Genomic DNA, 13378 nt, shown 5'->3' on the forward strand with positions numbered 1-13378 from the left:
AAAGAGAGACAGAGAGCAAGAGAACCCAATCGCATCGGGGAGAAAAAAAGAACTGTGGCGTCTGAGATGAGCCTTGCAGGATGGGCGAACTTTTCGTCATAGCAATGATGACAACAGCAGCCACGGCAGCAGCCACAGGTAACACATACAGCCAGCTTTACTTAGTAGACACGGATACAGACGCACAAACACAATCTAGTTAGTCCTCACAACCACCTCGGGAGACAGAGTCCAAAGGCCTTCAACTCCTTATCCACAATCCTGGATTCCAAACAGGTGAATCCAAACTGGTTTTTTTTCCACGAGCATGTGGCAATTCCAGACCTGAACTGAGGCAGGCTTTTTATTCCACTTGTTGTGATTATTCATTTGTTTTGCTGCAAAATTATGAACGTGTTTGACTACAGGTGCTGCCCTCAAGGGTGTTACATAAAAAGGCATATGCTTCATTTTGCCTTTCTAAAGTCCCTCAAAATTCTAAATTCTGAAACATCTAGCCCAAAAAGTGTAGGTAGAAGGCTGTGGACCTGTATTATTAGAGATAAAGAAAAATGAGGTACAGATGGTTATTTAATTTGCCAAAGGGCACAACCAGTGGAAGTGGAGCGAGAATGTAACATAGGCAGTCTGGTTCCCGAGTCTGCGCGATGCTGTCTCTTTAGTGAGAACGAAAACGGAGGACACACGCATTGGAACAAAGCAAAGGTTAGAAAAAACTGGCAAGTGGCAAGATGTCCAGTCAGACAGCAGCTGAGAGTAAGCAGAAACGACCAGCAAAAATGACAGTGAGAAAGAGGAGGCGTCGGGGATACAGGAGGGAAGGCGCTCAGTCACACTAAAACGACCAGGCTTTTGTCATGTCACTAAAATAAACCAGGGGAGGCAGACAAAACTGGCTAGGATGGAAGGCAAGTTAGCATTAGGACACGCATGCACCTCATTAACGACATTGATGGCTCTAAGTTAAAATGACTCAAATGACCTACAAAAGAGAACAGGCTCAGTAGACCATGGAGTATTAGATTATGGAATGTTAAAAGTGACTACGCAGACTTAAAAGATGGATAAATACCTATGAAATAAGTGAAAAAAGCAAGATATAAAATTGTATACATAATCTAAATCTGTCCCCATAATAGAAAAACCAAGCAGAGGGGGAAAAATCCAGAACCATAATACTAACAGTAGTTTAGTGCTGTAATAACTGTGAGTGACTTTTCCACCCTATTTCCAAATTTTCTTCAATAAAGTATAATGATATTATTTTGACAATATTTAAAATGCATAAATATTTTACAAGTGGGTATTCTAGCATTTCACAAAATTCCACGTGTTCTACAAACATCAGTCCTCAAGAATCTCATTGCAAAATAAACAAGGGCTATATTTATGGATGAGCATAAACACAGTCCCCATTTTACCCACTGGAAAATACAAGCTGATAAGGGAAAGTCCTCATGTGAGAACAGCCAGGTCAAGAAGTCCCCACCCCATGCTTTATATCCCAAACTTCAGTGGCCGTCATGGAGGCAATGCACCTAAACAGAGGGACATAATTTTAAAAAGTCTTTGGTGGATCTTAACCAACTCACCTATGTAATCTGGGTATGTTCCATAGGCAAACAGGTTCAGCAACTGCAAATAAGGAGCATTAGCTCCTTCTGCAAGCTGAGGAGGAAAAGAAACAGTCACAGATCAAGCTGTCTACCTATCACTCCAGTGTTCAAGCAGAGGGCAGGTGACCCAGTGCCATAGTTCTATACTGTTTCATTAGTTGAGCCCTTCAAACTCTTTCATTCTTGGGAGGAAAATAAATAAGACTATTAAAGCTCCCAACTTAACTTTCATCTCTCAGGAATACATGAAATTACGCTCCACACAGCACGCCCAATAAATGCTTTGCCTCACACACACACACGCACATAAAGCAGTAAGTACTGGAAGCAGTTCAAGTTTTCTCAGGACTCCCTTGCCATTAAAACAAACACTGGAGCAGCCTTGTCTACACACCAGCTTGGCAGGTACAGCCCGAGCCACCATTGATCCTAACTGAACAAAGTGCAGGGTTGGTTCCAAGTTTCAGGACTATATGTGGACTATGAACACTGGGAGGGATTATCACAGCACAAGATGCGACAGAAAAGCCGGATTGGGACGGCAAACCAAGTTTTCCTTAAAATGACTTACTCCTCACTGATGCTGGTGGCAAAGAGCCATGTGTAGATGAAAAATTTAAGAGATGCTATCCTGCCGGGAACTGCTCTGCTTCAGTTACCTTAACTGCGTGTTTCTTTTACTCACAAATACGTACCCATTATTCTTCCAATATACCAAACTCAGTAAATTCTAAATGGAACACCCAAGTTATTCTGTGGACACCAATGGTAATACTACTCAAGTTTAACCATCTTTTCAAAAAAGGTTCCAAGAACTACATCCATAACTTCAGATCTCTGAAAGGCAACTGGCTTATTCCAGTTTACATGTGAGAAAAACAAACTGTAGGGAGATAAATGTGATTTGCTAAAAGCACTCCTATGAGAACTCTGGCATCATAATACCTGAGTCTACATTCTCAGGTTTATCAAGAACCTCCTGAGGTCCTGAATCAGAGGTGGATGAAACCATAAGGTCTAGCCTCCACTTTTTAGACAGAGGATTACAAAACTAGCTGTAACAGACTGTCTTCTGTAGACCAGTTTCTCCAAAACTTTTCCCACTGGCCCAAATCAATAAAGTCTTTCCAACTTTAATTTTCATCCATCTCCTCTTAGCCAATCTTTCATAGTTACAAAACAACTAGTTGGCATATTCATTCAGGCTTTTCATGAACCTGAAGGAACGTATTACCCCTTGGTCATCTCTTCCGTTGAAAAATGATTACCTATCAAGCCATGAAAACACATGGAGGAAATTCAAATGTATATTACTAAATGAAAGAAGCCAATCTGAAAAAGCTACATACTATAGGAGTCCAACTATATGACATAATGAAAACATCAAAACTACGAAGATAGTAAAAAGATCAGTGGTTGCCAGGGATTAGAGAGGAGGGAGGGATGAACAGGCAGAACACAGGATTTTCAGGGCAGTGAAACTGCTATATGATACTGTCATGGTGGAGACGGGTCATTATACATTTGTCCAAACCCATATCGTGTAAAAACCCTAGAGTGAACCTTAATGTAAACCATGGACTCTGGGTGATAATGCTGTGTCAATGCAGGTTCCACTCTGGTGGGGGATGCTGATAATGAGGGAGGCTGTACGTGTGAGGGGAGAGGGTATATGGTAAATCTCTGTTCTTTTCTCTCAATTTTTCTATGAATCTAAAACTGTTCTAAAAAATAAAGTCTATTGAAAAGAAAAAAGAAAAAAAGAACCCAGTTCTCTTAAATTTTCTCATAGGATTCCTCTTCTAGCTCTGGTAAGTGAAATTTTTACTGAAAGCCCACTGTGTATCAGGCTACATATTAAGTTCTAAGGAAACAATGGTGAGCACAACAGAGCACACAGTCTAGCAAGCAAAACTGACATTAAATAAAAATTCACAATTGAAAAATACAAGCAAGTCTTTGCTGAGGGTCACACTAAGCTGTGAGCTGTTTCAGGGGTGGCTTTAGGAGTCAGCAACATGACAGAAGACATCAAGGCCAAAATCAAGAATTACCAGATTGCCCCTTTTGACAGCCACTTCCCCAACCAGAATGAGACCAGGAACTGTTGGCAGAACCACCTGGACTTCCACTGCTGTGAGAAGGCAATGACCATCAAAGGGGGTGATGTCTCCGTGTGCGAATGGTACCAGTGTGTTATAAGTCTCTCTGCCTCATATCCTGGGTGTCGGTGCGGGACAACTGCCAGGCAGAAGGCATGTTTCCTGGGAAGATCTGAATTGGCTCCCCACCGCCTCTTCTCTGTCCTCTATTCTTCTCCCAGAGTGGTGAGGGGGGACCTGAGTACATCCCACCTGGGATCCTGAATCATAGCTTAACTAATAATAAATACTTGCTGGAAAAGTATAAGACTGTATGTGTAAAAGAGCAGGATGACTGGGCAAGAAGCTGGGGTGGAAACAGTGCCTGGATCAGTAAGAGGGGCTTCAGAGTGATTATTTTTTTGTTTTGTTTTTAATTTTTATTTTATCAAACTCTGACCACCTCTTCTGTGCCAGACAACAGAGTGAGTGATTATACAAAATAGCCCCAAACCTCGGTATGTACTAAAATTTATCTCAATGTTCCTTTAATTATCTGTACAATTTTTTAAAGTTTTCTTATGCAATTTTTGAGCCACATGAAAATAATATAATAAAAACTGATATATACCCACCCGAAAAAAAATAAAAAGAAAAAAAGAAAAGTGGTTCTTCCTGTCCTAGTTGCTGCAGGGAGAGGTGATACCATGTCCATGCATCTGCAATAAATGGTCATGGAGAACTCCAGTTTCCTGATTGAGAGGAGTAAGCAGGTGTACAGCGGCTAGTCCAATAATAATCTGAAGGCCTGCAATGCCTTCTGCTACGACAGGTTGATTCGCCACAAAGCAGCTACAGCAAAGGTGTCCTAGTGGTCATGAAGTGAAGAACCAGCCAACAAAAGCCCACTAACCCCTACTTGTGGACCACCATCAACGAGAACGCCTGGGCCACCCTCAGCAGCATTGTTCACATGATCTACGAGAACAAGCACCACCAAGATCTGTGAATAGTAGCCTTCTGCAGAGTCAGCACCATCCTGGGCAGCCAGAAAGAAGCTTTGAGAGGAAGCCAACCCACCCCACAAATGGCTCCTGAACACAAGCCCCCAAAGTAATAAAGATGTCACCAGACTTTTCTATCCATCAATCAATAAATATAAAAGTATCAAGCAATAAATGAATACAGTTGGCCCTCCATATCCGCAGGTTTTGCATCTGCAGATTCAACAATAAATCAAAAACATTTGGGAAAAATATACCTGAAAGTTACAATAAGCAAAACTTGAACTAGCCACACATCAAGTGCTATGCTGAATGCACACAAATGAAGTGATATATAGGCATACCCTGCCTTAGCCTATAGGCAAATATAGGTTACATGAAAATACTACACTATTTTTCTCCCGTAGATACCAAGGGAAGACTGTATTAAAGTATCCAAAGTGAGAAGTAGAGATTGAAAAGTTTGGTAGCTTTATATCCCTTTGTTCCACCTGGTCATTCTTCACTAGATCATCTCATTTTTAAGGCACAACAAAAGCCATGTTAAACATCCGTACATGCTGATACTCTACTTCTCTAACTTAACAGAATCAATTGGATTTTTCCCTATTTTCAAATTGTTAGTCACCTTATCTAACTTTACCCTAAGTTCAGATGAAAATATCGACTAGAAGGAGTCCAGGACATGATCTTTGCTCTCCTCCCTTGTCCTGCCAATTCCCATCTCTCCCTCAACAGGGCACCTCACAGGTCCATGATACTTTGTCACTGAAATGCGTTAAAAACCCAGAGAGTCAAAGGAAGGCTTAGAACAAAGAAGACAGAGAAATTATTGAGAAAATGCTCTTACCTCCTGCACATTGGCCAACTCCAGCAGTTCTCCAAAGACATACACTCCAGGAGCCTCCAAGACTTGGCTGATAAGAGCGGTGAGAGCTGAGCCACTAGTACCCTTGGCTAGCAAAATAAACTGTTCCAGGAGGTTACTTGAAGGCTTCTGTTCACCTGCCATTCTCTGGCCTTGAGATCTGTCCAAAAGAAAAGTGTTTCTATGACTCTCTTTTGCAAAGTCTGTGCTTATTTAATGCTGGATCAGACATCAGAATAATTTTATAGTATTAAAAAAAAATAAAAACAGTTCCTGAGTCCAGATGCTATGACCATGTTGTGAGATGGGTAGGGTTCAACCTGGAGTTAAAAAGATTTTGTCTTTATTCTGAGGTTTGAAACCTGCTCAGTAAAAGCCACTTCATCCCCATTTGGCCCTCTCCCAAAGACAGCACATTCTAAGCCCTTAAACCAAACCAGGACTTAAAGAAACACACAGGAGTTCTCAGTAGCTGTTTTAGATCCACCTCATTTATCCGCACTAGTTAAGAAAATCTTGTCCATACAGAGGCAGCAGATGTAACCAAAAACAACCAGTTAGTTTCCCGTGAATCATTAGACTCGCACCTGCAGCCAGGTACAGATAAGGAAAAGACAAAAAACAGGCAAGAAAGATGTCTCATTTAATCAAATAACTCATTTAAGCATAGAAGAAGGGGGAAAATCATCTTGAAAAATAACCAGGAACATATTCAAACTAAGAAAATACATGCTGTCTAAGTCCATAAAGAAAATCTCTCTATTTGGCCTCCCACTGATATGTAACATTTTACCAAACAAGACTTCAGAATTTGTATGAAACCTCAAGGAAACAATAAAAGATATGAGAAAACAATGAAGATATTTATTGCTGTCCTGAAGACATTAGGGACAGAAGAGTTCTTCAACTGTATAATCTAATCACATGCTGAGCGAATGTGAAAACACACACTGCATACCTACTGTACAGGAGTCCCGCATAAGAAAAGGTTACTCCTCCAAGAATATTACGTATTGGAGCAATATGACAAAATGAAGAAGAGAGGTATAGTTAGCTGTAGCAGAGAACAAATCAAACAGGATAGTTTGGTGCAAAAGTCACCGAGTTTTCCTGTAGAGGTAAGTACACAGAGCTGCTGCAGCCCTTTCACCGCATTAGAGAAACAAGTTATGTCGCCATACTTAGGGTTACCTAAGAAGGTCTTGATGGAGACAGAAGAAGTGAAGTGCTAGGGAATAAAGATTGCTAAAGAGGGAAAGGGAAAGAAGAGAGACAAGGCGAGGGGAGGAAGGTGATCGTTCAGAGAGAAGGTACAAAACCTCCCGTCCAAATGGACGCGTGTGAAGAGATTGAATGGAAGGGCCTCGCGTGGAGAGAGATTCAAGAAATGAACTGAAACTTTGGACCCTCAAAAAAAATCTCGGCCGAAGGAGCAAAGGCCATTGGGGCAAAGAGGTAAGGAGGCGCTGCTAACCGCTTTCTCCTACAGTGGGAGGGCCCGAGTAGGAGGCCAGAGACACAGGGGAGATGAAATCCCGTCGTGGGGGGACGCTACTTTGATGGACAGTAAAGGGGCAAAGAGGCACCCTTTGGGGGTGGAGAAGCGAAAGCAGCCTCGGTGCGGGAGCTGAGGGTCTCAGTCTGGGGTGGACTTCAGCGCGTGCGGAACCGCGGCGTGCTCTAGGCAGGGCCGCCTGTGCGGAGTGAGGAGCTGCGGGGCGCACTCCCCGGGGCGGGGGCGGGGCGGTGTGACCGCGGGTTTTCTCGGAAGCCGGGCGAAGCCCAACAGCGCGGACGAGACTGGCGCGCCGGGTCTTGCCTTCTCGCTGGCCCCTACCTGTTCTCGCCGCCTCCCCGTCCTCTCGGTCACTGTCTCGGCCTCCCGGCGCCTGCCTGCAGGTTGTCAAGCGTCCATGATCGGTTCGGCGTCCGACGCTTTTCTACCTCCGCCGACCCGTCGCCCTTGCCTCTCCCCCGGAAGCCTCCCGTCACTGCACTCGAGTTCCGCCCACACTAGGTTCCCCTCAAGGCGTTCGCAGCCTCAGACCTCCGGTTGGGGGCCGGGGCGGGGAAAAGGGTCTGAGCCAGACTGTAGCCCAGGAATAGGGTGGGCAGAGGCCTGAGAAAGGGAATGCAGCCTAGGTGGTACCGGGGCCCAAACTATCGCCATCACCATCCTGGACCCAAAATCCACCCCTTGGATCAATCTCTACCCCCAGGAGCTCCCTATGCGGACTGCGGCCACCGCGGGGTATGAAGACATATTAAGCCTAATAACAACTACTGTTTATTGAGCATTTTTCCATGTGCCAGGTGCTGTATATTATCTCTTTGAATTCCCATAATAACTCTATGGCCTGTAATAGTCCCATTTTTCAGGTGAATTAACTAAGCCTAAAATCCAAAGGGTCAAAGTCCCCTTGAGAACCCAGGCTATCTGAAGCCAAAGACCATGTTCTTGACCTCTTTTCTGAAAATGAAAATGTTTTAAAATAAGCAAGAGATAGGTTGAGTCAGCAATGCCTCTATGACCAAAATGACATTTGTGGCTGCTCTTGGGACTTACTAACTCCCCTGGAAGACAGCCAAGGAATGCTATATAACTTAACACTTAAGGTGATTCCTTTACAGTATACACCCCAGACTTTCAGGTCTAAAAGAGGAGGAGACTTCTATTTGGATTTTGTGCATTAGAGTGCAGAAATCAGACCAGACAGATGCAAAGGAGCCTAACAACAACCCATTCATGTATTCAAAAATTTTCTTTAGCACCTATTATGTTCTATAAAGTTATTTGAACATAAGACAAGATTCTTGCCTTTGAAAAGTTTCAATGTCTTAAGTGATATGAGAGACAACGCTTTGGAAGCACAGAACAGAGGGAACACAAACAGCTATCTTCCAGGCAAAAAAAAAAGGGGGGGAAGAAAAGGAGGCAGTGACCATAGTCACAGAGGCTTGCACTGTGAAGCACATACTGATGCAGCAAAGAATCCTAGAATGGCTGGAACCCAGGGTTCAGGGGTGAGAAATACAGAGCTGGAGTCAGGTCATCCAGGTTCTGGGAAAACCAAAAGCCTGGCACTATACCCAGTAAATACCTAAATATAGCCAAGTTCTTATCTAAGAGAGCTCACAGAACCCTTGGAGAGACAGGCCTGTTTGGCTATGACAGACAGTTGCCACAGGCACCTAGGAGTACAGATAAGGCTCTTCTGACTGTGCCCTGAAGAGAGGTGATTTAAGGCAGGCTTCTGGAGGAGAGGAGGGTTGAGTTGAGCCTAGAAGAATGAGCAAGCAAATTACAAAGGGCATGAGACATGTAAAGGAGTTTTTATTTTATCTTAAGGACACTAGGGAGCTACTTAGTGTTTTCAAGTTGTGGAGAGGTATGAATAATTGCCATTTTAGAATGATCACACTAGCTGCTATAGGAATGGATTGGATGTGGAGAGAACTGGAGCAGAGAAACCCTTGAAGTGACTTGATATATTCCAGATAATAGGCTACGAGATCTTTAACAAAGGTAGTGGCAGCTGGGCATGTAAAAGAAGGGAGGTTGCTGGGGACATTTAGACCATAGAAGCTATCAGACTTGGTACCAGTTGAAAGCAGAGAAAGGGCAGGAGGATATTACCTAAGATTCTGGCTGGGGAGGACAGAGCTGTCAGGAGGTGATGTTAAGTGAATGAGACTGCAGAAGAGGAGGGGCAAATTCGGTGATGGAAGGAAGACAATGAAGTTCTGTTTGAGTTCATAAATATTCCAGCAGTGCCGCTAGTTCCTCCAGAACAATATCCAGACTCTAAGGCTGTGGCTAAAACTCTCCACATTTTGTCTTCCGCCTACCCTCCCAGCTTCGTCTGGCCTCTCCCTTTTTAGAGCCTGAACTCCAGGCCTTCCCAAGCCTAACACAACTTACACCCTCCCTCACAGCAGCACCTCAAGCTTGTTCTACTTTTTCGCAAACCTCTTTCCTCATATTTTCCTGTTAAAAATCCCACCAACCCTGTCCACAAAGATTTCTTAAATTCTATACAAAAAGCATTAATCACATAAAAAAAAAACCACAACACTGAACTATTGCACTAGAATTAAGAATTAAGAATTTCTGTGTATCAAAAAGAGTGAAAAGACAAGCCGCATATCTTGGAAAAGATATTTGCAAGCATATGTCAGACAAAGAACTCCATATCCAGACCATATAAAGAACTACAAATCAATAAGACAAACAGCCCAATAAAAAAAGTAAAAGACTCAAACAAGTACTTCACAAAAGAGGACATTCAAATAGCCAATAAGCATATAGAAAGATACTCAACACAAGAGACGATGTAAATGAAAACAACACGTAATGAAATGCCACATTTAGCAAAAATGCTAAAAATAAAAGACTGGCAACATCTGATATTGACAAGTATGAGAGTCACCTAGAACTCTCTTACATTGCTAGTGAAGGTGAAAATCAGTACACTTGGAAACCTGACAATATCTGCTATTGCTGATCATATGTACACCATACAAGCCAGCAACTCCTCTCCTAGAAATGAGTGCACAAGTCCACAAAAAAAAATAAGAATGCTCATTGCAGCTTTGTTAAATATAGCCAAAAACTGACATCTGATAACCTAAATGCCCATCAACAGTAGAACATGTAAATAGTGCTATATATGTATAATGAAACACTACTCAGCAATTTAAAAAAAGCCAAGCTACTGCTACATTCAACACAGATGAATCTCACAAAAATTGTTGATGAATGAAAACAGCAAGACTCATACTGTATATACTGTATGATTACATTTAAATGAAATTCAACAACAGATTCAAAACTGATCTGTGGTAACAGAAGTCAAAAGAGTGGTTATGGGATGAGAGGATGCAGTACTGACTAGGAAGGGACACAGGGGGTCCTGGAAATGCTCTGCATCTTGATTTGGGGGGTGGTGACACAGGTGTACACATATGCAAAAACTATGCCTTTACTGTATGTTAGACCTCATTAACAAAAAAATCTAAGGATAAAATTTTTTAACATAGAAAAAAAAATCCTACCCATCCTTCAAGTTCAAATACCATCTCCTCTATCAAGTTTTGCCAGCCGAAATAAATCTCTCCATAAGAGCCTCTGTAGCATTCTGATTTCCTTTCTTTCATGCCATTTATCATAGTCCATTTTGAATCTCAGTGGAGTCTCCTTATTTCTCTAACTAGATGGTTATCTCCCTGAAGGCAGTAACCATGTCTTTCACCTTTTGCTGACAGAGAGCCTGGCAAATAAGGAAAGCGGAAAAAACTATTTGTTGAATTACATGGAAGGAAAAGTTGGGTGGATGCCCAGATGGGAGAAAGGGGGACAGGAAGAGGAAGGCCTAGGAAAAGAAATAGAAGATCTCCAAGGAAACCTTAGCTTACACTACAATTTTACCTAGTTCCTGAAATCGCATTTAATGTCACCTTGAGCAACGAGAACGAATCAAAACATCAAGTCCTACCGAGGCTGAAGATAAACATCACACTTTCAGGAAATCCATCAAATAGATGCTTACTTAACCTCTAAGTGTTTCAACCTGATGGGGAAATTCCACCAAGGAGAATAATCACCAAGGAGAATAATAATCACATAGCCATGCTGCTAAAAATACCACCAGCTTAGCGTGCAAAGAGCCCAGACTGCGGGTCAGGAGCCTTAGAGCCGAATTCTAATTCTGCCCCAACTTGCTGTGACCCGTGAACAATCTCTTAGCCTCTGTTGGCCTCAGTTTCCTCATATGTAAAACAACAGGGGTTGGATTAGCAAATTCTCTAAAGTCCCTTCCTGTATTGGTATTCCGGGTATACAATCGCTCTCGCTCTCAGCCCTACGCAGAAGCACAACAGAAACCCCAGCAAACCACGTAAAAGGCTCCCTAGACCAAAAAACAAGCATGACTTAAAGGCGTCATTTTGTTATATTATCTTTCATGGTTTAATCAGTGTTTTTGTTTGTTTGCAGCCTTACCATGATTTGCAGGAGATTTCTGAGTTCCATGTAAACAGAAGTTACATCTCTGTGGGTTGTCATCTTCTTTGAGAGTGAAGAGGGTCTTCCCGCCTGGTTTCAACTCTCGGGATCCAGAAACCACCAAACCTGAGGGAGGGCGTATGAATTTGCGCACACGGCACGGCACACTGGAGTCTAAGTTACAGAGGAATAGGATGCAAGGAATGCTGGGCTTTGTAGTCCCTTGGACTCTGTTGCGCGCTGGGATCTGTGGTTCCCCGGAGCGCCCTGGAATGCTGGGAATTGTAGTCTCGGCCACATCGCACAGTGCAACCAGCCGTCGTCTCAGATCTCTAGTGAGCCTAGCGGCGGGAGCGGGCCCCTGGAGCCTCTGCAGATCTGAAGCCAACCCTCCGCTGGGGCAAACTCTAGGCAACAAGAGCGAATAAAAAATTTCTCCTGCGGGACTTCCCGGGGAAAAAAAGAAGCCGCTGAGTATTTCTATTGGTTTATCGGGATGCCAATCGCGGAAGCGGGCTTTCTATTGGCTTCGGGGCGGGAGCTCTTACGCTAGGGGGAAGGAGAAGGGATCAGGAGCGGGAGCTGACTGGAGGGAGAGGCCGGTCCGGGTCTGGCCGCTGCCGCTGCTCGCCCGAGGTCTCCAGGCCGGGCTGCCGCTCGGTCCTCGGCTCCGGGGCACCGTCTGCGAGGCTCCGCCGGGCTAGCCGGGGAGACGCGGGCGGCTGCCGCTGCATCATGTCAGCCAAGGACGAACGTGCCAGGGAGATCCTGAGGGGCTTCAAACTGTATCCGCCCGGGAGCGGGGCGGGGCCGGGAGGACTCGGGAGGCGGCCGCTCGCTGAGGAGACTGGCCGGGGACGGGGGCTGCGCCAGGTGGGCACCCGAAGAGAGGCGGTGGGAGGGAGGAAGGGAACGGCATCCCTGGCCCCCGACGGGACCTGGCGTTGGAGGCGGGGAAAGGGGCGTCCTGAGTGAGGAAGGGGACGTTGACGGGAGCCCAGCGGGGTGGAGGCGGAGGAGCCCCGGAATTGGGGTGGGAGAGGCGCCGGACATTGGGAGCTGGTGTCGGGGAGGCCAGCTTGAGTCCCACCTCCGGCCGGCACCCAGAGGCCGGGAAGGGGCTGCGGTCCGCAGGGAAGGGTCGAGGGGGCGCGGTGGGCTGGCCTCGAAGCCCAGCAGCCTCCTTGGCGGGAAGCCCCCCGGGGGAGCAGGGTAAAGTGACTTGGAGCGAGTGACCTTGTGTGGGACAAACGCAAATGCTTGTGTTAAACTCTCTTGGGTTCCCACCCCCGTCTTGCTTCCACGTCCTGTTTCCACAACTTCTCTTCCTCACTTGTGGCTCCTTCCAGGGTTGGAGCAGAGGAAGCGGGGGAGAGAAAAGTCTGAGATCGCCCTCACCTTAATCGCCCTCTGCTTTGGCCTTTTGAGGCATCGGACGGTCGCTGCTTTCCCCTCAACCCCCCAATTTTCTTTCCAGCGACATGAGGACCCTAAACTTGTGCGTGAGTTGTCTTGAGGTGTTTTGGGTTTGCCCTGGAATTCTTGGCAAAGGTATCTTCGCTCGCGTTTGTGCGGTTATCGCGTAGACGTGGTGGAGCTGTCCAGCAATCATTTGATTAGGTTGGGGACACGGTAGGACCTAGTAGGATATAGATACCATTCCCTCAGGCCTGTTGTAGCGTCGGTTGTACAACCCTCTCTCCTTAATATAGTGAGAAAGTTTCATGTTTTAATAAAGTGTTGATCTGTAACTATATAATGTGGATAAAAAAATGCAATCTTGTACATTCCAATTTGGCATTTTC

At 44.8% G+C, this 13378-nt stretch overlaps 2 protein-coding genes and 1 pseudogene across 5 annotated transcripts in view; 2 read left to right on the forward strand and 1 right to left on the reverse strand.

Moving 5' to 3' along the window:
• COPS7B (COP9 signalosome subunit 7B) overlaps nucleotides 1–11759 on the reverse strand; it is a 23569-nt gene extending 11810 nt beyond the window's left edge. The window contains exons 1-3 of one of the 4 annotated variants that reach the window (XM_006906636.3): nucleotides 11571–11758; nucleotides 5552–5729; nucleotides 1593–1668 (exon numbers count right to left, since the gene is read on the reverse strand). In XM_006906636.3, coding sequence (XP_006906698.1) covers nucleotides 1593–1668; nucleotides 5552–5713 — 238 coding nt within the window. In that variant the 5' untranslated portion in view covers nucleotides 5714–5729; nucleotides 11571–11758. Of the gene's footprint in view, nucleotides 1–1592; nucleotides 1669–5551; nucleotides 5730–7406; nucleotides 7538–11570 lie in introns of those variants that run through there. The other 3 variants (XM_006906635.3, XM_006906637.3, XM_015585467.2) reach the window with 3 other exon arrangements.
• LOC112475401 lies at nucleotides 1681–5545 on the forward strand (annotated as a pseudogene).
• A 342-nt stretch (nucleotides 11760–12101) lies between the features above and the next one.
• Nucleotides 12102–13378, forward strand: part of PDE6D (phosphodiesterase 6D) — a 37837-nt gene continuing 36560 nt past the window's right edge. Inside the window, exon 1 of the mRNA XM_006906638.2 lies at nucleotides 12102–12358. Coding sequence (XP_006906700.1) covers nucleotides 12309–12358 — 50 coding nt within the window. The 5' untranslated portion in view covers nucleotides 12102–12308. The remainder of the gene's footprint in view (nucleotides 12359–13378) is intronic.

The sequence above is a fragment of the Pteropus alecto genome, unplaced genomic scaffold (genome assembly GCF_000325575.1).
Source record: "Pteropus alecto unplaced genomic scaffold, ASM32557v1 scaffold110, whole genome shotgun sequence".
NCBI classification, from domain to species: Eukaryota; Metazoa; Chordata; class Mammalia; order Chiroptera; family Pteropodidae; genus Pteropus; species Pteropus alecto.